The sequence below is a fragment of the Myxine glutinosa genome, chromosome 2 (genome assembly GCF_964187855.1).
Source record: "Myxine glutinosa chromosome 2, kmMyxGlut1.1, whole genome shotgun sequence".
Classification (NCBI taxonomy): domain Eukaryota; kingdom Metazoa; phylum Chordata; class Myxini; order Myxiniformes; family Myxinidae; genus Myxine; species Myxine glutinosa.
The window spans coordinates 160673453-160699587 of NC_136262.1; the positions used below are offsets into that span (position 1 = coordinate 160673453).

The 26135-nt window shown below is 46.2% G+C and overlaps 1 protein-coding gene across 18 annotated transcripts in view; it reads right to left on the bottom strand.

Annotated features, from left to right (window-relative positions):
• The window catches only part of LOC137418735 (CUGBP Elav-like family member 1), a 68418-nt gene that overhangs the window by 30596 nt on the left and 11687 nt on the right, over positions 1-26135 (bottom strand). For 12 of the 18 annotated variants that reach the window (XM_078771875.1, XM_078771873.1, XM_078771872.1 and 9 more), the window contains 11 exons: positions 22288-22370; positions 22082-22130; positions 21813-21944; positions 21553-21632; positions 21361-21463; positions 20905-21018; positions 19273-19362; positions 4432-4542; positions 4189-4323; positions 797-940; positions 181-331 (listed from right to left, as the gene is read on the bottom strand). In XM_078771875.1, coding sequence (XP_078628001.1) covers positions 204-331; positions 797-940; positions 4189-4323; positions 4432-4542; positions 19273-19362; positions 20905-21018; positions 21361-21463; positions 21553-21632; positions 21813-21944; positions 22082-22130; positions 22288-22370 — 1169 coding nt within the window. In that variant the 3' untranslated portion in view covers positions 181-203. Of the gene's footprint in view, positions 1-180; positions 332-796; positions 941-1859; positions 2046-4188; positions 4324-4431; positions 4543-19272; positions 19363-20904; positions 21019-21360; positions 21464-21552; positions 21633-21812; positions 21945-22081; positions 22131-22287; positions 22371-26135 lie in introns of those variants that run through there. The other 6 variants (XM_078771884.1, XM_078771888.1, XM_078771885.1 and 3 more) reach the window with 3 other exon arrangements.

The following is a 26135-nucleotide window of genomic DNA, read 5'->3' on the forward strand; positions in this document are numbered from 1 at the left end:
TAATGATATCTCAGAAACCGAATACTCTATGGATGCGAAATTTTACAAATGTCATCAAACCATTGCTGCATATAGTTTGAAAATTATGACATTGTAGGTCACGTGGTATGGAAGGCATCTTGGATAGAAAAACTAACTTTATCCAATCAGCACGAAACCTCACAAACGTGACCGACTCACCTAATTTTGCCATCCTAGGAGCCTCAATATGGCTTCTTGTCATTCTTAGAGCGTTTCAGCTGCACCTTGATGCGTTTCCTGCCGATCTGAAAGCCATTCATTGCTTGTATGGCTGACTGAGCAGATTGTGCATTGTCATAGCTTACAAAGCCTGGAAAGATGAGTGGGCACAATGAGAACAATATCTGGGCTGTAGTTAATAATAATGTGTGACAAGGATTTACTACAGATCGGAAAGTTAACCGCTGGACTTGCCAATTGATATAATTACTCACTATTAAGTATAAACACAAGCTTGAACTCTGATTCTCATCTGTTAAAGCCAATTACTCGAAGTCACGACACATGCAAAGCAAGGTACAAGGGAACCAATGCGCAACAGCAACATTATCTCACCTTCCCCCGAAATATTTAAATTTTAGCTTCCAAATGCTGCAAAGGAGGACAATTTCATGCATGAGGGTTAAGCTAGAAACATAATGAAACTTGATTCATTCGAAATCACAGGCTCAGGGAACTGCACAACACAAATGCAGACTGTGTATGCTCAGTTAATCATAATACCCAGTTGTCAGACATGTCACAAGTGCACAAACATATCCACCCCACAACATACCGAAGCACTTCCTCATTTTGGTCACAGGATCTATGAAGACCTTTGCATTGACAACATTGCCAAATGGTGCGAACATCTCACTAAGATCTGAGTCACCAAACTCTTGAAGCACGTGGTACACAAAGAGGTTAGCACCCTCGGGACCTAAACGGAACATGACAAAAAAAAAAACATGTAGAAAACTTCACCTTGAACAACAGACAAAACAAAAATAAAAAAAACAAATAGTGTTGTTTACCGACATTTGACAAACATGTGCAACATGGCGATCATCAATGGGAATACACTCAGTCGCTGGACCAATTGGCAAAAAACCTAAACACTGGATATAAAACTTTAAGTTCAAAGGATGCAACTTATGAGATACAAATAATTAAGATACAGATTATTAAGTTTAAAGGATGCAAGTTATTCACAATTTATGTGGACAGTCACACGTTGCTTTTGCCTAGTCCCAAATTGCCTATGGAAAGCATTTGATGTGCTGCCATTTTAGATGACCCATATTTAGGCATTATAACTCGGCCAAGTCCAGTTTCTTTTTCAACCAGGCCCAACAAAATGCTCACGATTTTAAACTTTGACTGGTTTTGAATGAATAAATGCCACAAAAGCTCAAGTGGAAGGAAACGGTTTGCATTTGCATTTCTACAAAACAGCTTATCTACTCAAGCCACTAATCCAGTACTGTAGTCAGTTTCCATGGCTAATGTACAAATTAAAGCTCAATTATTTTGTTCACGATACCATCCTGATCCACGTCGGCTCGGAGGTCGAGGACAAAAAGAAAGGGAGTACTGGATATCAACCAGTGGTGTTGCAAAAGGGAGAAAGGGATGAAAGATTTTGAAATGGAGAAACAGTGGGTCGATCTACATTTCCAAAAAAAATAATAACTTTCAAAACATTAGTACACTATTACCATGTAGGTATGCGATGACAATTGGATTTGTCGATAATCAAATGAAGAAAACACAAAATGATTTAGTAAATAAATGCATGTGGAGTTACGGTTCAACAACCTTTTACATAAAGCCTGGTGTTGGCTTCATGGTTAAGGTGGCAGGCTTAAGATCTTAGGGTGTTGAGTTTATGCCCATGCTGTGCCAATGAAATAACATCAGGTGGGTTGACTCAGCCTCTCATTCATCCAAGGTCGGCAAACTTGAGTACCAGGTGACTGGTAACAGGGGAACTGCATCAGCAGCAAAGCCACGCTTCCAGAAATGATGCAACCAGCGGCCACAGGCTGCATACGAAACAAAAACAACCTTTCAAATAGAAAGGAAGAAGTCAGTATGGGTTCCAGACCCATGGCACAACATGTAGGCGAACAGTGGTAGAGAGAGAGAAAGGCGACACAGAGATCGGCACGCCATCGCAAATCCCTATGCTTCCCACCGAAAGCAAGGTAGAAAGATGGCAAAAAATTCCATCAGGAATGACAATATGAAATTTGGCGTTAAAATAAATATATTTTGCTTTGACCCCTGTGGCCCTACGTTCCCTCCCACTGGGGTATGAACCAGGGGTCAAATCCAAACAAGACCGAAAGTCTAAGCGGCGTAGCTGGGCTTGTTTGATACTTTAGTTGAAGAGGATAGAGTACCTGGGAGGGGATACCAGTAAGAAAATAATTTAAGTATTCAATTATTTTGAAGTACTGTAAGTCTCTAAGCTGTCTGTTACCATGGAAGTGAAGAGATTGCACAGACACACTGGTTTATTCAAAATGTTGAATAAACAATGAACCAACCATACACCGCTTCAATCCAGTAACTATGCACAGTCATGCCAAAGGGCTTACAGTGATACGATTATATTAACCAAATTATTAATAACGTTATTATTATTCTTACGAAAACGATACTACTGCATTAAGAAACCTGGGATTTGTCCGAAGCGGCCTGAAGGTGAGGCATAAACCCTAAGGCCTATAAGTAGTGTCGTTGGAAGACCTGTAACTCCGATGCTCTCGGTATTTGATGGTCATTTTAACAATAGCTTTGTTTGTGTTTCACACTGAATGAAAAACAAAGGTAAGTCTTGGTGATTGTGATATATGACAGGTTCGATGACATGACCGTCCTGAACAGCATACAAATCAAAATGGCAGTGCGTGGCGGGCGTCAGCCATCGTTGCATTTTTTGTCGTTGCCTGTAATTGCATTTTTTTGGCCATTTGACCTTTCGACCTCATCCCTGGGGGCAGGGACCAAAATGTTACCACTCTTGCACCTTCTTGCCATGTGGTGATCATAACTACCAGGTTTTATGAATTTCTGCACAGCCGTTTAGGAGATAGTTTGACGTACGGAAAGATGGAGCCGATTGCAATATCTCCTTGTTTGTTTTAAAGAGCATGGGGATAATAAGATGAAGAGACAACTGCAATGCTGCCACAAAAAATAACTGCAAAATGATTTTCTTTTGATTTATTAACAGAGGTGAGAAAGCTTTTTTTCCTTACTCAAATACTGAAACCAAATGAGTGAAGCCTCAACGATGTGCTTTCAACTCGAATGAAGATGTAAGAGTCCCGTATCACAAAACATCGGGCTTTGATGGACCTATGTGTCCTGCCTATTCAAAGTACAACAGATTTGCCAACGTTCCAAGGAACAGCAGCAGCAGGTTTCTTCCATATTGTCAAAGATGTTCAAGATACACTTACTATCAAACTAGTTTTGGAAATGCAAATGAAAATTGCTGAAAATGGGTGCTGATAGCACAGGATACTGTTTTTGTAGTGTTTACAACAAAGCAATGGCAATGTGGGGATAGGTTTAGCTGGGAATGCTTGTTAAATTAATATATCAGGTTATATTGTTGAAAATCTCGATACAAGGAATAAAGGCATCTGATCCAAAGCTCTAATCAATTAAAATCGGATCCAAAACAGTACTGGTTAAAAATAATTGCACCTTTTCCTGCCCACCAAAGATCCACCACTGGCCTTTTATGATCATGAGACAAGACCTGATGTAAACCAATGGCCACATGCTCCATATAAATGAGTGAATGAATGAATAATTATCTCCTGTGTGGAAAAACGAAGATAAAACTCCTTGTATAAAAGCACAATTCACATTTTGTTCTTCATTTCAAACCTGGAGCATTCCTGCAGCTTGGATTTGAAAATGCATTTAATCTTTGACTGCATTTGTTTCATTGAAAGGACACCGAATGAGAGGGTGATATCTAAAAGTGTCATTGATCATATTTAACATTCATCCTAAGAAGTCTACCATATTAATAAATGACATTGCCCGATTAATATTTGTGACTAATCACCTAAAACAAGGGAGAAAAATAGTTACCATTACCAAATTGAAGTACACTTCAATTTACACTGTGTACATATAATTTGCATGCTAAAGACATGGACTCACCTTCCTTCTGACTACCATTGGAATTGAGGGAATATTGGGGCATATTCCTGCCTTGTCTGGGGTAGAGGTTGGCATACTGCTGCATCCCAGAGTATGCCTGAGCCATGGTGTCTGCACTGGATGCTCCACTTAAATCTATAAAAATAATATGTGGTGACAAATGTTCGACCAAAATGAGAATAAATTTGAAGTTTCAACTTCAGGAGAACAGAACAAGTTCGCAAAGAAAATTAACACACTTACCTAAACCTCCTGCATGGGAACCAAGAGGACCACCCATGTTCATGCCCATCCCCTGCCCACCTCCTAATGGTAAACCAGGGCCTTTTGATCCCTGTGGGCCAGAGCCCATGCCTATGCCACGAGAGAAGGGGGCACAAACTTTAGAGGAACAGAGATACTTAGTATATAAAGTACTGTACATGCAACAATATTTTCGGATCGATTTACCAGTTATAAAAGTTGAATATTTAACATTTTCAAAATAACTTTTATATAACATACCAGATACGACAGTAAATACCTCGGTGAACAAAGATAACTTCAGACGTCAACAGTAAAATTAACGAGAACGGCATTCGGTAGAGCACATACCTCCACCAGGCTGAACAGTTTATGTTTTGTATAGGCCCGATTCGGGAGAGCCCACTGATAGGCCCGATATGGATCCCGACCTGAACCAAAATGTAATCAGCTTGTTCTTGTCACCTAACCAACTCATCCCCCAAGTTCAGTCATAACTCGTCCCCAACAATTTGAAATATCGTGTGTGTGTGTATGTGTATGTGTATGTGTATGTGTGTGTGTGTGTGTGTGTGTGTGTGTGTGTGTGTGTGTGTGTGTGTGTGTGTGTGTGTGTGTGTATATATATTGTTGCGGATATGGGATTTGCATCCATCCATATCCGCTTGTAAATATTCCCCTATTTCCTCAATACTTCCCAACTATCCCCAATCCCCCATTCCCTAGTCCCATTTTCTGTAAACAACACTCTGTAGACCCGACCTCCCCCTATTTCCCCCATTAAATGTCGCACCCAGGTTCACCGCATCTCATGTAAGACAACTATAGGACATCTTGCTAGTTATTCTTAGTCTATGTCAGTTAAGGACTCGTTTCCATTAATTCTGACTCTTCGTTGCACCAGAATGTGATTGTATGGCACCGTTAGGAAGTTTAGGACCTCCCAATACCTCCCCGCAGCTCTTCCTCACGGTTCAGCAACAACAACAACAACAACAGCAGCGGCGGGCGCGGGGAGTGTGCGTCCTCACTCCGGTTTGGTTGGTAGGGGGTGTTGGGAGGGCACCAGGCCTTTCCAACGAGCCGCCATCGAACATGTGCTCGACGGGGTTACCAACCAGGGGCTCCCTGTCAGCTCCTCGTCAAGGGCGGAGCCCGGTAACCCCCGCACCCAATAGACGTGGCGGACCGGTCCCATCTGGGGCGGAGCCAACCAGCCGAGGGCGTGTCACTCCCCGCTGAGCATGCGCAGGAAGAGGGAGGCGACGTCAGATGCGCGCTGAGCTTGGAGAAAGAAAGACGCCACCTCCGAGCGCTGTGAGGCCTCCCTGCATCTCTTGGACCGTGCTTGATCCTGTCCCCGAGCCAAGGTGCACCTTGTGCTATCGAACTACCTGTCCTTCCCTGCCATCAATCCCTGTGTAAGTCAGCCTTGTTCCGTTTGTCTGTGGTCTGTCGGGGATAAGATAAGACTGTAACTAAGTGCCCATCTCTTCTGTGTCTTTTACCTCACTCTACCTTGTAATCTACCCCTTTTCTCCACCACTAATTATATCCTCCTCCGGAGGTCTTGAGAACTGTACCCCTTGCGTCGTTTCATCTATCCCAGTCGTTGTGTCCTTTCCATCATTGATTTAGCGTAGCGCGATTTGGCCAACGTTCGAGTGGAATCGGGTGAGTTGGGGAAGAATCGGGGGAACTGTTAGGTCGCGGTGGACCATCCGCTCGGCCCATCATAACATCTAAACCGCGATCCGTAACAATTGGTGTCGAGGAGTGAGATACGAGGCCCGAAGCGCGCTTAACGCGCTCAAAATTACAAGCAGTTGGAAATTGTTTTGTTTTACAAAAAAAAAAACGAATTTTGAAAGTCGCGCTATGGCAGATCAAGACGGCTGGGTTCCGGTAGAGGAGAGTGAGGCAGGGTCGATCCAGGACCAAATTGAGGGACAAGAGGAGAGCGAAGCAGTGAGGGCGGCAGGTTCGCAAAATGGCGTCCTCGCGCACGAGGTTACGGGCGCGCAAAATGGCGCCTCGCAGATGGCTACGGCAACCGCGCCCGCGACCGTAGCAGCGCCGCTGGTAGATTTGAACCTTTTTTTAAGACAAATGAAGGCCCTTATGGCCCAGAATAGCGAGAATAGCGAGTAATTAAAAAAGAGTGTCAGACGGTACATGAGGACCTGACGAGGAAAATGAACAAGGTGGTAGAGGTGATGGAGGTTAAAGAGCGGGAGGTGCGGGAGCACATAGAAAAAAATAAGGTGGAGTTAGAGGAAGAACTTAAGGGGGCGCACGAGGAGATGAAGGAGGTGAAGCAGAAATTAGAAGAAGTGGAAGAAGGGGTGAGCGAAATTAAGAAGCGACGGAGAGAGGATAAGAAAGAGATAAAGGAGGAAGTAAAAGAATTGGTCCAAAGTCTGTGTTCGGATCGTGATGATGTGCTCATTAACCGGATGAGGGATTCGCAGGTGATGGAGGAGAAGCGAAGAGAAAGAGGACCCGGTGTAAGTGGTGCCAATATGGTCGTGCGTATGATGCGCCAGGTGATTTAATAAGCTTGGGGGTCGAGATAGACCCGGATGTTCGTGAGAGGCCAAGAGTGAGGTGTATGGCTGGTCCGGAGGGTATGGAACGAGGGTGCGAGCGAGAGGTTCCGGTGATGGGAGAGGTGCGAGGTGTGAGTGAGCAAGGTTGTGGTGGGATGGAATGGGTAGCGGGTTGCGGAAGTGTGACCCATGCATCGACACCAACAGGGGTAGTTTTTAGAGGGACAGGGGAGGCACGGGAGCCCCTTGGGGGTAATGTACTGTGGGGGCCCGGCCGGTTCGGCCCCGCGCTGACCCCGCAAGGGGCGACGCACGGGGTCCGGCAGGCGGGCAACGACTCGCATACGAGGTGGTCCCACAAGGTCCCACTCGCGCCGTATGATGGCAAGAGTGATCTACGCGCGTACCTGGCGCAGTTTGACTGTGTGTGTAAGGGCAACGGTTGGGGTGAGGACGAAGGTGGAGTACACCTGGTGGCCGCATTGCGCGGCGCGGCGGCGGAGGTGCTGACGGCATTACCACCGGGTGCTCTCACCCTGCCAGCCCTCCGCGACGCCCTAATTAATCGATTCGGCATTGAACAGCAGAGCGAGCTTGTTAAAGCTCAGCTCGCGCTGCGAAAACGCAAGCCCCAGGAAGCCATCAGGGGAACTTGCCCACGACATTCGCCGCGCAGTGGGGATCGCACATGCTAGCATGGCAGCGGATTCCCGGGAAAGCCTGGCGCTGGACCATTTTATCCAGGCCCTCCCGGATATTGAGCTCCGGCAACAGCTCGCCATGTGGCGCCCGCAGACTCTGAGCCAGGCGGCTGACGCTGCGGCCCGTTGGGAAGCAGCAAGGCCCCTGGCCCGGGGGAGCGAGCGTCACGCAATGGCGGTCCGCCAGGTGGGACCCCCGATGGAGGGCGGACCCCTGAGGGGGCCCGCCCCCGACGTGAGTCCTGACCTGGCGGGCATGGTCCGGAGGCTGGTGGACCAGCGCCTGGCGGGACCTGGACCATGGCAGGCGGCCCCGGAGGTGGCCCGCGGTGGACCACGAGCGGGTAATCCAATTCGGACCTTCAGGGGGGGGAATTTGGAATTCCGGAGACAAGCACCTTATCAGGTGAGGTGCTATACTTGCAACCGTCTGGGTCACCTGGCGCGGCACTGTCGAGCCACGCGCCGGGATGATCCCCGGCGGTTGAGGTCCTTAACTCCGCCCAGGGGGGAGCGGGTTAGCCGACCCCAGATACCCCCCCGCCAGACCCCGGGAAACTAGAAGGCCTTACACCGGCGAGCAGGCGCCCCCGTGGATTGCCTCGGCTTTAGATGCCGAGGCGGGACCCAGTACCTCTGAATAAGGGGGGCTTATTAGTGCCAGAGGACTGGGGGATTGATGAGCGATGGGCCCGGTGGGTAAGGGTGGCATCCCTGCCACCCTTCCCATGAGTGGGGGCAGATGCGCTATAGATTAGGGGGTGTATGGCAGTGAAAACTAGCCCGGGTGGGTTAGGATATTGTGTGTAGGGACCTAGAAGATGACATTAGGTAACGTTAAGGTTAGTTAGTGACAATGACACCTGTAGAGGGGACGCAGGTAGATTAGAGTGGATGATAATGACGAGGGAGCGCAATAGTTTAAAGGGACGACTGGGAAGCGCAAGTTTCAGAGGGGAGTAGTTAGACGAGATGATGCTGTGTGAGAACTGGACAGGTGTGTGGAGCAGTGTATGAGTAGTGAGTGTTGTGGATCAGCGCAAATGCGCTTGGGGAAGAGAAGGGTGCAGGCGGCACCAAGTATGAGAGCACAGGTGTGCAAGTACAGGTGTGTGGAATACATGGAGTATTGGAATGAGTGGTGTGGAGAGAGTTGGAGTAAGTGGTACGGAGTGGTGTGCATGGTGCGAAGGTGTGGATGGGGGAAGAGTGGACCCCTTTTCACGAGTACCCGGGGAGGGTAGTTTAAAGAATAGTTAGAAGGTATAGGTAAATTGTGGTTGGATATTGGAATTTGTGGTGCGGTTGCAGAATGGTATTGTGGATGGGTGCATTGGTGTGGTGAAATTGGCTGGTCGTGTGGCCTGTTAGTATGAGTGTGAATAGTTGGGCACTCCGCCACTGTTAGATGTCGGCCAGGTGAGGCCGCAGGTGGGCTCTGGGAGCCGTTAGTGTCAGTGGGTGCCTGAGGATCCCGGGTGTGGATCGGGCAGCCCGTGCCAGAGAGGGCACTGAGGGGGTGAGAGTGCGAGAGGGCCTTCCCCAGTTCGTTAGGTTAGGGTGAGGAGCAGGTGAGCTCGGTAGGCAACAACAGTGGTGGAGGTGTGCAGGTGGGCGGACCAGCTGGGAGCATCACACGACCCAGCCACCGAAATTGTGCAGGGGCACCGAGTGATGAATCGGGGGAGTGAGACCCCAACTTGAGAAGCACCACAGTTTGGTCAATGGGAATTGGTTTTTAGAACCCATAGTGTAAGTTGGCCAATGGATTGGCAGGGAAAGACCCCGGGTAATGTAAAGTTGTTAAAGTCATTTAGGAAATAGTTAGGATTGATGAACATGTCGCATCATACGCAGCCACTTACCTGAGGTGATGATGATGACTCCACACCTGTGTCCCTTTGTTCTGTGTTGCAGGAATGGAGAATTGCTGTGTGGATTTGTGAGACGCATCACGACGTGGATGAGACATTGGGGTGATTCCATCTCTCCCTCCTTAGGAGGGACTGATGATGAATTGGTGATGGCAAATTTTGATGTTGAGTTGGTGATGGCAAATTTTGATGTTGAGTTGGAGATGGCAAATTTGATTGGTTAGGAGGGAGAGAAGACGAATTTGGTTTATGGGAGGAACGGGGAAGACAGTAGGGACGTTTGTTGATGTGTAAAGTAGATGTTTATGGGTAGTGTTGTGTTTTGTGGATACAGTAAGGGGTAAGGGAGGGGCAATGTAGGTTACCTGGTGGGGGGGGGGGGGGGCGTACGGTAGGAACGTACCTGTCTCACCTGGTTCCCATGTGCCCCTAGTGTACATTACCTAGTATTGCGTGCACTTTTGCGCCCTTACCACCTTACTCACTTGTCTTCTTTTGTCTCCCACCTCCGAGGATCTGGCTTTGGGGCAGAGAGAGAGGAGAGAGAGGTGCTGGCTCCGCAGTTGTGGGCCTGTACTTCCGCTGCTTGCTGCCTGGATCGATACACTATATGGACCGCAATTTTGGTGGCCGCCCACAATGGACCGCAGTTCTTTGGCGGTCAAGCACCACCCGTGGATGGACCTCTGGGTCAACGTGGCACCTATGCCATACAGGTGAACCACTTTTAGTTGGCCCCCCTGACGGCCACAATTCAGAAATGGACGCGGTTGGCGCCTTTCTTTATTTCTAAAGAAGCCAGAAGGCCAAGTGCACTCCATGAAGGCAAGACCAGCGGCAGAACATCGGCCGGCTGCGACACCACCGGTGACCATGGACACTTAATTGTGCATTGTTACTGAACACTTTATTGGTGCACCGGATGGTGCTGACTGTGCGTATGGGGTGGTGCTTTTGGTGCTTGGATGGGGTGCTCTGCACAGTATTAAAGGCCGTAGGGCCACAGGGCACTCGTGGGTTGGTGTATCGATGCTGGCATGCGTGCTCTCTCTATGCATAACATCTGCATGTGTTCCTCAAAGAACAGGTCCTGGATCGTAGTGTAAATATCAGTGTTGTATAAATAATGCTCCCTACCGGCTGTATGTTTAGTTTGAGGATGCTTTCCGCGATTCGGTTATCCTGTGGGTGTGTTTCTGTTAGGAGAAGGGTGCAACGTCGCAGGGGGACATATTTACTCATTTGTGAACATCTGTAAAACTGTCGCACTCAGGGTTGAGTTAATGGTAGAGGGAACTACATCTGAGTGCCAAACTAAAGTAGGTAAAAATTTATCGGGTCGGGACGCCCCGAGGTAGAGAAGGGTGCAATGTTGCGGATATGGGATTTGCATCCATCCATATCCGCTTGTAAATATTCCCCTATTTCCTCAATACTTCCCAACTATCCCCAATCCCCCATTCCCTAGTCCCATTTTCTGTAAACAACACTCTGTAGACCCGACCTCCCCCTATTTCCCCCATTAAATGTCGCACCCAGGTTCACCGCATCTCATGTAAGACAACTATAGGACATCTTGCTAGTTATTCTTAGTCTATGTCAGTTAAGGACTCGTTTCCATTAATTCTGACTCTTCGTTGCACCAGAATGTGATTGTATGGCACCGTTAGGAAGTTTAGGACCTCCCAATACCTCCCCGCAGCTCTTCCTCACGGTTCAGCAACAACAACAACAACAACAGCAGCGGCGGGCGCGGGGAGTGTGCGTCCTCACTCCGGCTTGGTTGGTAGGGGGTGTTGGGAGGGCACCAGGCCTTTCCAACGAGCCGCCATCGAACATGTGCTCGACGGGGTTACCAACCAGGGGCTCCCTGTCAGCTCCTCGTCAAGGGCGGAGCCCGGTAACCCCCGCACCCAATAGAAGCGGCGGACCGGTCCCATCTGGGGCGGAGCCAACCAGCCGAGGGCGTGTCACTCCCCGCTGAGCATGCGCAGGAAGAGGGAGGTGACGTCAGATGCGCGCTGAGCTTGGAGAAAGAAAGACGCCACCTCCGAGCGCTGTGAGGCCTCCCTGCATCTCTTGGACCGTGCTTGATCCTGTCCCCGAGCCAAGGTGCACCTTGTGCTATCGAACTACCTGTCCTTCCCTGCCATCAATCCCTGTGTAAGTCAGCCTTGTTCCGTTTGTCTGTGGTCTGTCGGGGATAAGATAAGACTGTAACTAAGTGCCCATCTCTTCTGTGTCTTACCTCACTCTACCTTGTAATCTACCCCTTTTCTCCACCACTAATTATATCCTCCTCCGGAGGTCTTGAGAACTGTACCCCTTGCGTCGTTTCATCTATCCCAGTCGTTGTGTCCTTTCCATCATTGATTTAGCGTAGCGCGATTTGGCCAACGTTCGAGTGGAATCGGGTGAGTTGGGGAAGAATCGGGGGAACTGTTAGGTCGCGGTGGACCATCCGCTCGGCCCATCATAACATCTAAACCGCGATCCGTAACAATATATATACTAGCCGAAAGCACCTGGCATTGCCCGGGTTTCTTTTGAATGAATTTATATATACTAGGGCATGCCCGTACTATATATAAGCTAGGACGTGCCCGTACGTGGGTGCCCGTTCCTTGCCAAAAAAAAAAAAAAAAAAAAAATTTGTGTAGGGGTGTGTGTGTGTAAACATCCTCGGGCGTGCCCGTACGTGGGTGCAAAAAAACATGCGTGCAAACAACAACAAAAAAAAACTTTGAAACCACGTGGCAGTAACGACCACAGAACCCCCCCCCCCCCCCTCTATTTACATGAATGGTTTGGTCCATTCGCAACGACCACAGAACCCCCCCCCCTCTATTTACATGAATGGTTTGGTCCATTCGCAAAGCCAAAGCGAACGACCACAGAACCCCCCCCTCTATTTACATGAATGGTTTGGTCCATTCGCAAAGCCAAAGCGAACGACCACAGAACCCCCCCCCCCCCCCTCTATTTACATGAATGGTTTGGTCCATTCGCAAAGCCAAAGCGAACGGCGAACGGCTAAATCGCCATAGCTCGGTAACTACTTGTCCGATTAATTTCAAACCTTGAAAAGGCACATCCTCGGGTCCCCAGCAATATACCTGGCAAGTTTCAAGTATATCGGACCGGTAGTTGTCGAGAAACAGCGGTCACAGACAAACATACACACATACACACATACACACATACAAACACACATACACACAGAGATTAATGGAATTATAGATAGATATCGGACCCGTGGTTGTCGAGAAACAGCGGTCACAGACAAACAAACAAACGTACAAACGTACAAACAAACAAACACACAGAGATTACTGGAATTATAGATAGATTCGCCATTTAGTGTTAATTCAATTAGCGCCAACGTATTTTGGCTTTTTGCAATTTAATCGCAAGGAATCAAGCAATTAAATTTAAAAAATGAAAAGGAAAAGCATTAATAGGCTACGCAACAACGGGTTCTGTGATTGGCTGCCGGAATTCGCAATGAAAAGGAAAAGCATTAATAGGCTACGCAACAACGGGTTCTGTGATTGGCTGCCGGAAGTGCAGTCTTTACGATTATTCTGTGTTTAGTGTTAATTCAATTAGCGCCAACGTATTTTGGCTTTTTGCAATTTAATCGCAAGGAATCAAGCAATTAAATTTAAAAAATGAAAAGGAAAAGCATTAATAGGCTACGCAACAACGGGTTCTGTGATTGGCTGCCGGAATTCGCAATGAAAAGGAAAAGCATTAATAGGCTACGCAACAACGGGTTCTGTGATTGGCTGCCGGAAGTGCAGTCTTTACGATTAATCGCCATCTATAAACATGCGTGCAAACAACAACAACAAAAAAAAAACTTTGAAACCACGTGGCAGTAACGACCACAGAACCCCCCCCCCCCCTCTATTTACATGAATGGTTTGGTCCATTCGCAACGACCACAGAACCCCCCCCCCTCTATTTACATGCAATGGTTTGGTCCAAAGCGAACGGCTTGCAGTGTTTGGTAAAGAAATCGCCATAGCTCGGTAACTACTTCTCCGATTAATATGAAACCTTGAAAAGGCACATCCTCGGGTCCCCAGCAATATACCTGGCAAGTTTAAAGTATATCGGACCGGTAGTTGTCGAGAAACAGCTGTCACAGACAAACATAAACACATACACACATACACACATACAAACACACATACACACAGAGATTAATGGAATTATAGATAGATATATATATATATAGCTTTGTTTAGCAACGCTGGGTGCTTTCGGCTCGTGTATATGTATGTATATATATATATGTGTATGTATATATGTGTATGTATATATATGTATGTATATATATATATATGTGTATGTATATATATATATATATAAATATATATGTATAGTTGCGGATCTCCCAAAGCCCGTTCCCGTTACAATGGGGGGATTAAACCCCTTTTTCCCCCTGGGTCTTGGGGTCCGCGAGACCGAATCGCCACTTCCGGGCAAACGTGAAATAGGGTATCGGGACAAATTCGCACGTACCTTTAGTACCCACACTGCCATGAAAGCGGGGATCGAGCCTCGCACGAGCCACGCTTAATCGAGTACGCCCGAGCGGAATGCGTATCACGTGACTCGTGCTGTTACTTTTATTGGAACCCGATTCGAGCGGTTTTATTCGTACCATGCGAATCCAATGGATGGAAGGGACAGGACGGTCAAATCAGAGGAAGATCACGATTTATTTACACTATTATGTACAATGGTAATGATGAAGGAAAGGGGGACACAGAGCAGAAGCTTAACCAGTTTAACTTATTTCCCAGACATGGGCCCAATCACTCACACGGGGAAATGGAAGAAGAGCAGGTTCGCACGCCAAACGCGCCTTGCTGCCGGTCGCTCCCGGACAGCTGGTGTAGCCCTCTGGCTGTCACGGCACGTATGTAGGAGAAATGCAGGCAGGAGGAGATCGCGCGTCTGCGGCCAGGCGCGGGTCGTCCTCTCGAGCGCGCGATTAATACAGCGGCAGAGAGCAGGGTACAGGGCACGGGGCGAGTTCGGGTACAGCGATCCATTACAACAGTCAATTTAAGCACTTCGGCTTGTTCAGGGCTGGGTGACTTTCACTCCTCGTCTCTCGTTCTTGATCTCTCTCGTTCTTGATCTCACCCGTTCTGCCGCCCAAGAACTCACAGCTCTCTCCTCTCGTGCATTCTGTCTCTCGTGCGTTCTGACTCACGCGCGTTCTGCTGCTCTTCTTCTTAATGGGCTCGGGGCAGGGCCTTACATGGCACCTCCCCGATCTTACCCGAATGTTCCAAGCCCCGCCTCCTGCCGCAGTGGTAAGCCACTCCCCTCAAGCCCTGATTGGCGGCTCGTTGCTTACCGGACACTCCCCTTGCAGCTCGTCCCTTCGGCCTTGCCAGACTTGTTGAAGGCCTACCGCGTGGCATTTCCAGCCCAAACCAAAAGCACCAAAGCAAAGCGCCAAAAGAACACCTAAGCTCACTGGCCTACTCAACGCAAAACTAAACACAGGAAAGGACTACGCTTACATTTACTAAGAAATAACTGAACTATCGCTAGGCTTCATGTTGTGGTGCAACTAACTAAGAGGGGGAATTAACCTTTATTCCAAAACCGCAACACTACACCCCTTTCTCGTCAGATTCGCCCCGAGTCGAAACCTCCAATGGAACGACCGGTAGAGCCGGACATACAAAATTAACCTTACTTTTAAATGTGACACATACAGTCATGTGAAAAAGTAAGTACACCCCATGTAAAGTTTTGATTTTTTCAACATATTTCAACATACAGCTATTTGATCTTCATTTCAACAATATTGATAGATAAAGGTGATATAATATAACAAATATCATGAAACATTAACATTTTGTAGTCCATTGTATAATTTAAATAAACATAAATGCAAATTTCGCAAGTGGAAAAAGTAAGTACACCCTTGGCTCTCATAGGTGGTATTGCCCCCTTTGGCAGAAACAACCTCAAGTAGGCGTTTCTTATAACTGTCTACCAGTCTCTGACATCGACTGGGAGAAATTTCTGCCACTCCTCCATGCAGAATTCTTTCAGCTGTGCGATGTTTGAGGGGTTTCTTGCATGCACAGCTCGTTTCAAATCCCCCCACAACATCTCGATGGGATTTAGATCCGGGCTTTGACTTGGCCATTCCAGAACCCTCCATTTCTTTCTTTTCAGCCATTCCTTGGTGGATTTACTGGTATGTTTAGAGTCATTGTCATGTTGCAAGGTCCACCTTCGGTTGAGCTTAAACTTTCCGACAGATGGCCTCACATTATCTTCAAGCACCCTCTAGTACAATGAAGAATTCATAGTGGATTATATGATGGTGAGCTGCCCAGGCCCTGATGCAGCAAAGCTGCCCCAAACCATAATATTTCCACCACAATGCTTTACAGTTGGTATCAGGTTGTTGGGGTCAAATGCTGTCTGGTTTTCACCAAACATGTCTTTAGGTACTGTGACCAAATAGCTCTACCTTTGACTCATCTGTCCAGAGCACATTGTTCCAGAAGTGCTGGTCTTTGCCTAGGTGTTCATTGGCAAACTTTAGTCTTGCCCTGATGTTCTTTCTGGACAGCAAAGGTTTCATCCTGGCACACCTCCCATGTAGATCAAAGTTGTCCAGCCTTTTTCTAATGGTAGACTCGTGCACTTTGACATCAACAGTGGCAAGAGCTACCTGTAGGTCCCGTGATGACATTCTAGGGATCTTAGAGAATTCTTTCAGCATCTTGCGGTCTGCTCTCGGGCTGAACTTGCTGGGGCGGCCCGGCCTGAACAAGTTGGCAGTTGTTTGGAATCTTCTCCACTTGTAGATGATCTTCCGGACAGTCGAATGATTGATTTCAAATTTTTTTTTTTTTTTAAATCCCTTCCCAGACTCGTAGGAATCTATAACCTTCTTTCTGAAGGCCTCAGAGAGCTCTTTTGATCTAGGCATGGTGGCGCCGCACACTTCAACAACAAAGAGCAAACCAAACTAAATGTCTGAGGTTTAAATAAGACGGGTTCCTCCAAGATCCTCTCTAACGATGTTCTAATCATTTGCACCTGAGCTGGTGCACCTGATTCTAATTTTAGGTATTTGAAGTAGTGATAAATGGAGGGGTGTACTTACTTTTTCCACATGCGAAATTTGCATTTATGTTTATTTAAATTATACAATGGAATACAAAATGTAAATGTTTCATGATATTTGTTATATTATATCACCTTTATCTATCAATATTGTTGAAATGAAGATCAAATAGCTGTATGTTGAAATATGTTGAAAAAGTCAAAACTTTACATGGGGTGTACTTACTTTTTCACGTGACTGTATATATTATCTATCTATAATTCCAGTAATCTCTGTGTGTATGTCCGTGTGTCTGTCTGTGACCGCTGTTTCTCGACAACCACGGGTCCGATATACTTGAAACTTGCCAGGTATATTGCTGGGGACCCGAGGATGTGCCTTTTCAAGGTTTCATATTAATCGGACAAGTAGTTAGCGAGCTATGTCCAAAAAACGATTCAACCAATCAGAGAGCAGCGAGCTATCACGTGTGCCGAACGTGGCGAACAGACTCTGCCTCGGACGGCACATTTGAGAGCGTATTCATTTATTTCACGTTGGCAAACTATGTTGGCGTTAAACTATGTTTTAAAACTAATTAAAACTAATTTGCGATTCTTTCGCTTTCCTGCGCGTTTGTGCACGCTATGGCGATTTCTTTACCAAACTCCGCAAGCCGTTCGCTTTGGACCAAACCATTTCATGTAAATAGAGGGGGGGGGGATTGTCACCGTACTCGCAAGCCGTTCGCTTTGGACCAAACCATTTCATGTAAATAGAGGGGGGGGATTGTCACCGTACTCGCAAGCCGTTCGCTTTGGACCAAACCATTTCATGTAAATAGAGGGGGGGGATATAATTTTAGATATATATATAGTACGGGCATGCCCTAGTAGTAGTAAAGACAATATATATATATTGTCGTGCGAATCGCTCCGGTTAACATCAGGGACCGCGGAAGACCAGAACGGATTTAATTGAGGCGACGACCAACACGGATTTTGCTATGAAACGCGGGGAGGAAGAAGTGAAGAGGAAGAAGCGGGAGCGCGTAACTGTGGAAGGCGAACGAACTCAACCGGACACAAGATTTGTGGGGAATGGAAAATAATACAAGGGTTTATTGTAATAAAAGGTAGGGACAGGAAAACGCGATACTAAATCAAAGTCCTAAATTGGGATCCCACACACCAGCCTTCAAAATACGCCACACAGGAAAATGAATAACCAAAAGAAAAACGTTCGTTATGTAATGTAAATGTAATGTAGTGTGCAGTCTTATCTGTCCGTAGGCTTGCAGTGTAACACGGCCCCGCTGCACTCACGAGGTCCCTCGCTCCAGCACCACAGCACCGAGCACCGCTCCAAGCACCCGCAGATGGCGAGCCAACGCCCACGAGGTCCGTACACCACTCCAAGCTTCAGAAGCACCGATCGCACATGACAGCCAGGGAAGGACGTGCAAGACGAACTGCTGGATCTCCAAGAGCGAGCAAGAAGAGCGAATGATGTCCAAGCACGAAGAGAGGAGAAGAACAAATGGTGTTTGGGGCACCCTTAAAAAAGCTCCCCGGTGACGTCAGTCTTGGCGCACCACCCAATCAGCGCCTTCCACCGGACCTTCCATCTTCGCGCCTCTCGTGCTCGTTGGCTGGAGGTCTGCACCTACCGCGCTGCCCATCGCTCGTTCCCTGTAGCGTGGTCATAGCGCGTGGCACTCGATGTGGCTCGGCCTGTCGGAGGTGTAACTGGCGGCGGCTATCATCGGCGGTGTCCCGGCCTGGTTTCCTTTTGCCTGTTCTCTTCCGAAGTCCTTGTCAGGGAAGGGAATTATTTAATGTTGCGCTAAGTGCCTGTCTAAATGTCTATGTTGGTGTGCATTGCCATAAGGGACAAAGGTTTGGCACCCAGGTTTGACACACAGGGGCTGTTATCTTTAATCCCTACTCTATCTAACACTCGAACATCCTGATATGTTCACAGGTATACTCTTACCCGACAAATCGGACCAACAGAAATTACAAGGTAGATTCCCTATCGCGACAGTCGAATACCTACCTAAACAGATCTATCTGGCTCTAGATATTGCGCTACGCCCAGACATAACAATATATTGTTGCGGACCTCTAACGTCGGCTCTCCCCTTATCAAGGGGGGGTTAATCCCCTTGTCCTTTTATCTTGCCGACGCGAGTCCTGGAAGTTATAACGTCCTTCCCGGCGCGGCGTTAGGTAGGGTTAGGCCTAGGGGTTCACTACTACCTAATTACTAACACCGGCCGGAAACGAGGGAATAACTCCCGCTCGAACCACGGATATGATGGAAAATGCCGAACGGATAGCAATCCGCGATCCGAGCTGTTAACAATTGACTCGACCCGATTATGGCAGTTCCGATCGTGCCACGTTTACCCAATGAGAGAAAAGACGGATGCGATCGGATAAGAGGAAACCCAGAAAATAGGAAGAACAAAGATTGGTTTATTAATTATGTACAAAGAAAGAGAAGAGGAAACGAAAGAAATGTACAGGATAGGAAGAGGAAGAAGAAGCACACAGGGCAGCCTTAAACAGTCTTACTCTTAATACCCCAGGACAAACGGGCCCGTCTCAGACACTCACACGGGGATTGTAGATGGTTGATGGTCATCAACGCGTCCAGGCTCCAGCCCGGCTCCGGTCCAACGGACGAAACCCGGCAGGCGGCTTCGCCTGTAGTGGAACGCGAATGGACAATTATATAACGGGGGGAAGGCTGGTGTCCTAGCGGCGTATGTAATACGTGCACACTCGTGCCAAACGCCCCCTCTCCAAAGTCCTCCCTTTAACTCCCAACGCCAGCGAGCCTTCTTTAATCACAGTAGTCCTGGACAGTTCTCTCATCAGCGCGCTTCCTTGCAGTCCTATGAAATGTGCGCTCTCCCCAATAAGCCTTCTCAAATCAGCGCCAGCGAGCAAGTCCTTTCGCAAAGCGCATATAACCACGAGTTCTTTTACCAAGCGCGCTTCCAACAAGAGTCCTCTGGTAAGTCCTGTCACAACCAATCAAGCGCATTAGTCCTTCTCAAATGCCAACGTTCCACTCGAGTGCTTCGCAAGAGTCCTCTGAAAGGGGTTTGCGTTCGCGCTTTTATAAGTCAAGCAGCGATCGCTACGCGAGCCCAAAAACCATGCCTATCAGGCGATCCTACCTCAGCCCTGGTTGGCTGGGCATCGCTTACCGGCCACGCCCTGATGGTGAGTTGACGTGGCCACACCTTCTTCCTGGTGCTCCGCCCCCTTTCTCGGGCCTCACCTCGTGGCTTATGGCGGCGTTTGGGCGGAAGCCCAGCGAGGCTGCGAACGCTGCTGGCAAGGCGCGTAACAATTTGGGAGGGCCATGGGGCAGACTGGAGGGCGCGCTTAATGGCGTTGCTTGGAGAGGGAGGCTTGCAAAATGAATGGAATGGGGACCTACTCCTTATTTGATTGACACAACGCAGGTTAAACTATTGGAAACATGGCCTTACCTATACACATACTAATGAAATAACTGAAGTCTTATGGTGACCTACGTGTTGCTTGTGGCCTAACTAGGGGGTGCTACCTTTAACCCTTTATTCTTTAATAATGTCATATTTACAAGAGTGTGGGTTCTCACAACACTCACACACACACACACACACACACACACACACACACACACACACACACACACACACACACACACACACACACACACACACACACACACACTTTATCCCCATCTTTCAATGGTGAAGAATAACTTTAATAATTAAAAAAATTCTCGTATCTGGATCCAGATTCAGACCTTCACCAAAATCGAATATATTCGTCCTTGTTACACTCCCAACCTGTCCATCACATTTTGTCTATATCCATCCATAAATTTTTGAGATATCGTGCTATACTGTATATGGTTTTTAGCGCTATCTATCACTCAATGGTGAAGAATCACTTGGAAAATTCTCGGATCCAGATCTTCACCAAAATCTAATCATCTTGTCCTTGTCACATACACTACCTCTGCGCCAAATTTCGTTTGAATCTGTCCACAACTTTTTGGGATATCCTTTTCACAGACAAACAAACAGACAGGGGTGAAAACGTAACCTCCGTCCACCCTGAGTGGCAGAGGTAATAACAAGGATGATAGGATCAAGTTTCCTATTCCATAAATCCCAATGCTTTTGATTTAAAAGGTTTTGAATTTGAAGAGTAATCACTGATGTAATCAAACTGTTGAATACATACCATTATAATGGGAGTAATCACCACAGTTTGAGGGTCCAGAACCTAGACCTGGTAGGCAATGCATTCCACCTGATGAAGAGTTGCCAGAGTAGCCAGACATAGATTGCATCGAACCTGTGGAACAGTGGGTAAAATTATATACAGGTCAGTACAATTCCTCCCAACCCCCCAAACCACCCCCACTCATTTCCAGACCAGGGATGACACCAGAAATCATTGCATTTGACTGCAGGCCAATTCAGCTACATTCACAACTGTTGCTTTGTCACAAGTGATGCGACAAGGATTCACAACTGATGTACCAAGTTTCAGTTGAATATGTTAAAGGGTAAAGGCGGAAAGTCTGGAAAAGCACAGGTGGGATAGAAGGCCAGACAGACAGGAGAGCAAACCTATCATCCCCTCTGGTGAAACCGGTATTGGACAAATAAAGAGGACTAAATGACAAATAAATACCAGGGTTCGATTGTTGCAGACCTGCCAGACTGTTCTCGAAACGTTTCAGCTCTCTTTCTTTGGTTGTGTGTGCAAACTTTACAACCAAGCGTCGAGAACAATTCTACAGAGCAAAATGACGACAGTATGCATTTGGACAACAGGATTCGATCTGCAAACTTCTATTTATCGCACGTTGTGCCAAAGCCTCACCTCCATGGTTTTAGATCTGTGCATCATTTTGATAGCTTTGTGTGCAGAAGTTTTGTTGCTGAATGTCAGAAATGCGCATGCTGCAAGTACAGATTAATCCACTCAGCAGTTAACATGGAGGGAAAAAAAGTAAGGGGGGTGGCGATTACACCATGATAACATACTCGGAGGAAAAAAAGCAAAACAACAACAACAAAAACAACAAAGTTCAATATGGAAACAATTACTGGCCCCAACTTCATAACTGTCTTTTTCTGTACCTTTGCTTTCGCCATCAGGTCCCCTGAGTATTTTGCAATCCTCAACAACACCAAAGGGCACGAACATTCTTCGAAGGTTGTCATCATTAATGTCCTTTGACAACATCCCAACAAACACCTTTCGTTCCTCCACTGTGGAAATTTGAGAGAAAAATCCCACATCACGAATGCAAATTTTGGCATCAAGAGCATGGGCCTACGAAAAAAAAGCAGATCTTAGCATAATAATAGAGAAACGAGAGCAATTGCAGAAAGCAGGGTCAACTCACCTGTGCTACGCTCATTATCTGCTGGCCTCATCTGGATTGGTTGATACATCTGAGGAGATGGACGCAACATATCATACCATTAGTCAAAATACAGTGCACGAAAGGTAACAAATAATGAAGTAGAACCTCCAAATTGTGTTCAAAATGCACAGCACAGCCAAAAAGCACGAAAATGTAAACTGTGCAAGCCTCTCAATTATCCGTACCCCAGGCAATATTTTAATATTGTGAAGGGCATTCTGTGCCTCAATTGCAGCCTTGCGAGTGTAGAAGGTGACAAAGCAGCAACCTAGTGGGTGGTGAAAGACAGATTGGATACAAGTCACTCCAAACAGACAATGATGATAATAAGGATGTCATAGCTCATAAAAAGAGCAAGACAAAAATTTATACTGGTATGTTTCGTGGTGTAGGAGGCAATAGTTAGTTTAAGGCCTTAGAGGCCATTTGTTTTTGAGTAGTTCTTTGAATACTTTGAACTCGACATTCAGTCCTGGCAAAACATATTGGCACCCTTGCACATTTTTCAAATAACTCTCAATTTTCTCGAAAAATAAGTTGAAATTGACAAAAGCATTTGCTCTCCACAATTCTTTATTTCACTATTAATATTACAGAACCTTTGTTTTGATTCAGAACTTAATACAGTGGAACCTTGACTTACGAGTGCCCCAACTTACGAGTTTTTCGAGATACGAGCCGTCGCTCCGGCGGTTTATTGCTTTGAGATGCGAGCCGAGATCCGAGTTACGAGCTTTCGCCACCCGGTCACGTGGTTATCTTGCCGTTCAAGTACAGTATCTTTGTCGTATAGCGCTGCATTTTAGTTTTCGCATTTCGGTTATTTTGAGTTTTGCCGCCAGGTGGGTTCTGGTCACGTGGTTATCTTGCCTGCCGTGCACGTACAGTATCTCTATCGTATAGCGCTGCATTTTAGTTTTCGCATTTCGGTTATTTTGAGTTTTGCCGCCAGGTGGGTTCTGGTCACGTGGTTATCTTGCCTGCCGTGCACGTACAGTATCTCTATCGTATAGCGCTGCATTTTAGTTTTCGCATTTCGGTTATTTTGAGTTTTGCCGCCAGGTGGGTTCTGGTCACGTGGTTATCTTGCCTGCCGTGCACGTACAGTATCTCTATCGTATAGCGCTGCATTTTAGTTTTCGCATTTCGGTTATTTTGAGTTTTGCCGCCAGGTGGGTTCTGGTCACGTGGTTATCTTGCCTGCCGTGCACGTACAGTATCTCTATCGTATAGCGCTGCATTTTAGTTTTCGCATTTCGGTTATTTTGGCGTTGGCGCTGTGTAACGACACTTGCCTCACTCATTTTCGAAACATTTTGAAAGGGAGGAAGAAACAAACCTCGTTGGACAGGTTTTTCTTTAAACGCCCTGCAAGTGAAAGCGAGGAAAGTGTGGCGAAAAAGGCAAAAGTTATCCCCTCCACCTCCGCCAGCATCTTCGTCTGATCTTCAAGGTAAATACACTTAATAAAACCAGTTTATTTCTTTACATTGTCTTTTATTATGTACAGTATATACGAGGTCGTGCTTGTTTATACATTATTTGTTATTTATAAAGTACATTTTTCTTATTTAAAAACACGTAACAAAAAAAATTGGTGTGGTTTTTTGGGGGCTGGAACGGATTAATAGCATTTCAATGCATTTCAATGGGGAAATTTGATTTGAGATACGAGCAATTTGAGTTACGAGCTCGGTCACGGAACGAATTAAACTCGTAAGTCAAGGTTCCACTGTATATCCTTTTAAATCAGGAAATTAAAAGAAATGGCATTGACAAAATTATTGACACCCTAGACTTAATATTTGGTCGCACAACCTTTGGACAAAATATCTGCAGTCAAGCGCTTCCTATAGCCATGAATGAGCTTCCTACAGCCATGAATGAGCTTCCTGCACCTCTCTACTGGCAGTTTAACCCACTCTTCTTGTGTAAACTGCTCCAGTTCTCCCAGATTTGAAGGGTGCCTTCTCCCAACTACTGTTTTTAGATCTCCCCACAGGTGTTGAATGGAATTTATATCTGGACTCATTGATGGCCAATTCAGAACAGTCTAGCGTTTTGTTTTGAACCATTCCTGGATGCTTTTTGAAGTATGCTTGGGGTCATTGTCCAGCGTTTTGTCTTGAACCATTCCTGGATGCTTTTTGAAGTGTGTTTGGGGTCATTGTCCTGCTGCAAGATCCATGACCTTCGACGGAGACCCAGCTTTCTGACACTGGATTGAACATTGCGCTCCAAAATGCCTTGGTAATCTCCTGATTTCATGATTCCATGCACACATTCAAGGCACCCAGTGCCAGAGGCAGCACAGCAACCCCAAAACATCACTGAACCTCATCCATGTTTGACCGTAGGGAAGGTGTTCTTTTCGTTGAAGGCTTCATTTTGTTTTCTGTAAACATAGAGATGATGTGCTTTACCAAAAAGCTCTAATTTGGTCTTGTCTGTCCATAGGACATTCTCCCAGAAGGATTTTGGCTTGTTCAGGTGTGTTTTAGCAAACTCCAGTAAGGCTTTCTTGTGTCTCTCTCTCTCTCAGCAGTGGGGTCCTCATGGGTCTCCTACCATATAACCCCCTTTCATAGAGTTGGCGACGGATGGTGCAAGTTGAAACTGTCGTACCTCGTGTTTGAAGGTCAGCTTGGATCTGTTTGGCAGTTGATCCAGGTGCTTTCTCCACAATTCAAACAATCCTTCACTGCAATCTTCGATCAGGTTTTCTCTTGCGGCCACGTCCAGGGAGGTTGGCTAAAATGCCATAGGCCTTAAAGGGCCACAGACCAGACACAGAAAATCATGTTTGGTTTAATTTATAGATATTGCTTCACTTAACACTTAATCGTCCTTTAAAAAACAAAAAAAACACTCGATTGGCCCCCGCCACCCAAAAAAACGGTGATTTGATTGCTCATGTGACTGGCTATGTCAGAGGGAATTTTTGTTGCTGATAGTCGAGTGATGTCGGCCAATCGAGTGATATTTATTCAAAAAAAAGGACGATTAAGTGTTAAGTGAAGCAATATCTATTGATTAAACCAAACATGATTTTCTGTGTCTGTGGCCCTTTAAACTTCCTGATAACATTGCGTGCTTTACAGACATTTTCAGGAACATATGGTGTTCGTAAACCTCGGACTCACAGTACTGGAAAAGGCTTTTTCATTTATCCAGGCAATTCAAGGAGTTTCAAGGATTGTGGGAACCCTGACGTTGATACTTTCTCAAAACCTTCCCTTGCACAAAAGGTTTTCCTCACACACTTAAAATAAATCGACTATACAAGAGAGCCGTTGGTCTGTCTGTCTGTGCTGCCATTTTTCTCAGAGATGGCTGAATGGATCTTCATCAAATTTGTCAGAGGTTCATAAGTGAGTGCCTGGGAGTGTTTAAAGCCAAAAAAAAAAATTTATGTTCGTTTTTTGGGTTTTTTTTTTTTGAAATGGCTCTATAGTGCCAAAACCTTTTTGATTAATGACAGTTATAATTATATACAAGTACACATTCACATAAATAAATACAAAACAATTTGCAAAAATTTGAACACAAATAACAAATAAATCATCAAACAATTCCAGAAGTGTACGAAGTTGGTAGTAAGGCTTCTTCTTGCTGAACGTCATCATACTCAACTCAGAAACGTGATGAACGGCACATTCAGCAGCATATATTCAACAAAAACGTGAAATGGTGATTTGACATTTGTGATGAATTCTGATTTGGATGTAATTGCTTTTACATTATATTTTCTCATTTCAAATATGTTGTTTCTTTTTCGCTTGAGCAACACCGGGTACTCTAGCTATAAACACTTATCTACTTTACTCGGGGTACAAATACAAATACAACTTTGTCTGGGGGGTAAAATAGGCCTCATGCGGGGGAAGTGGGGGACTGGGAGAGGGGCGTCAATTATCTATGTAAATGTGTACTGTGTAGCGCCACCTGGTGTTGGTGGCAGAAGGTATTACAATTTCCTTTTTTTTTCCTGGGCACTCCTCAGCAAAGAAAAGGAAATAGTAATACCCTGAGG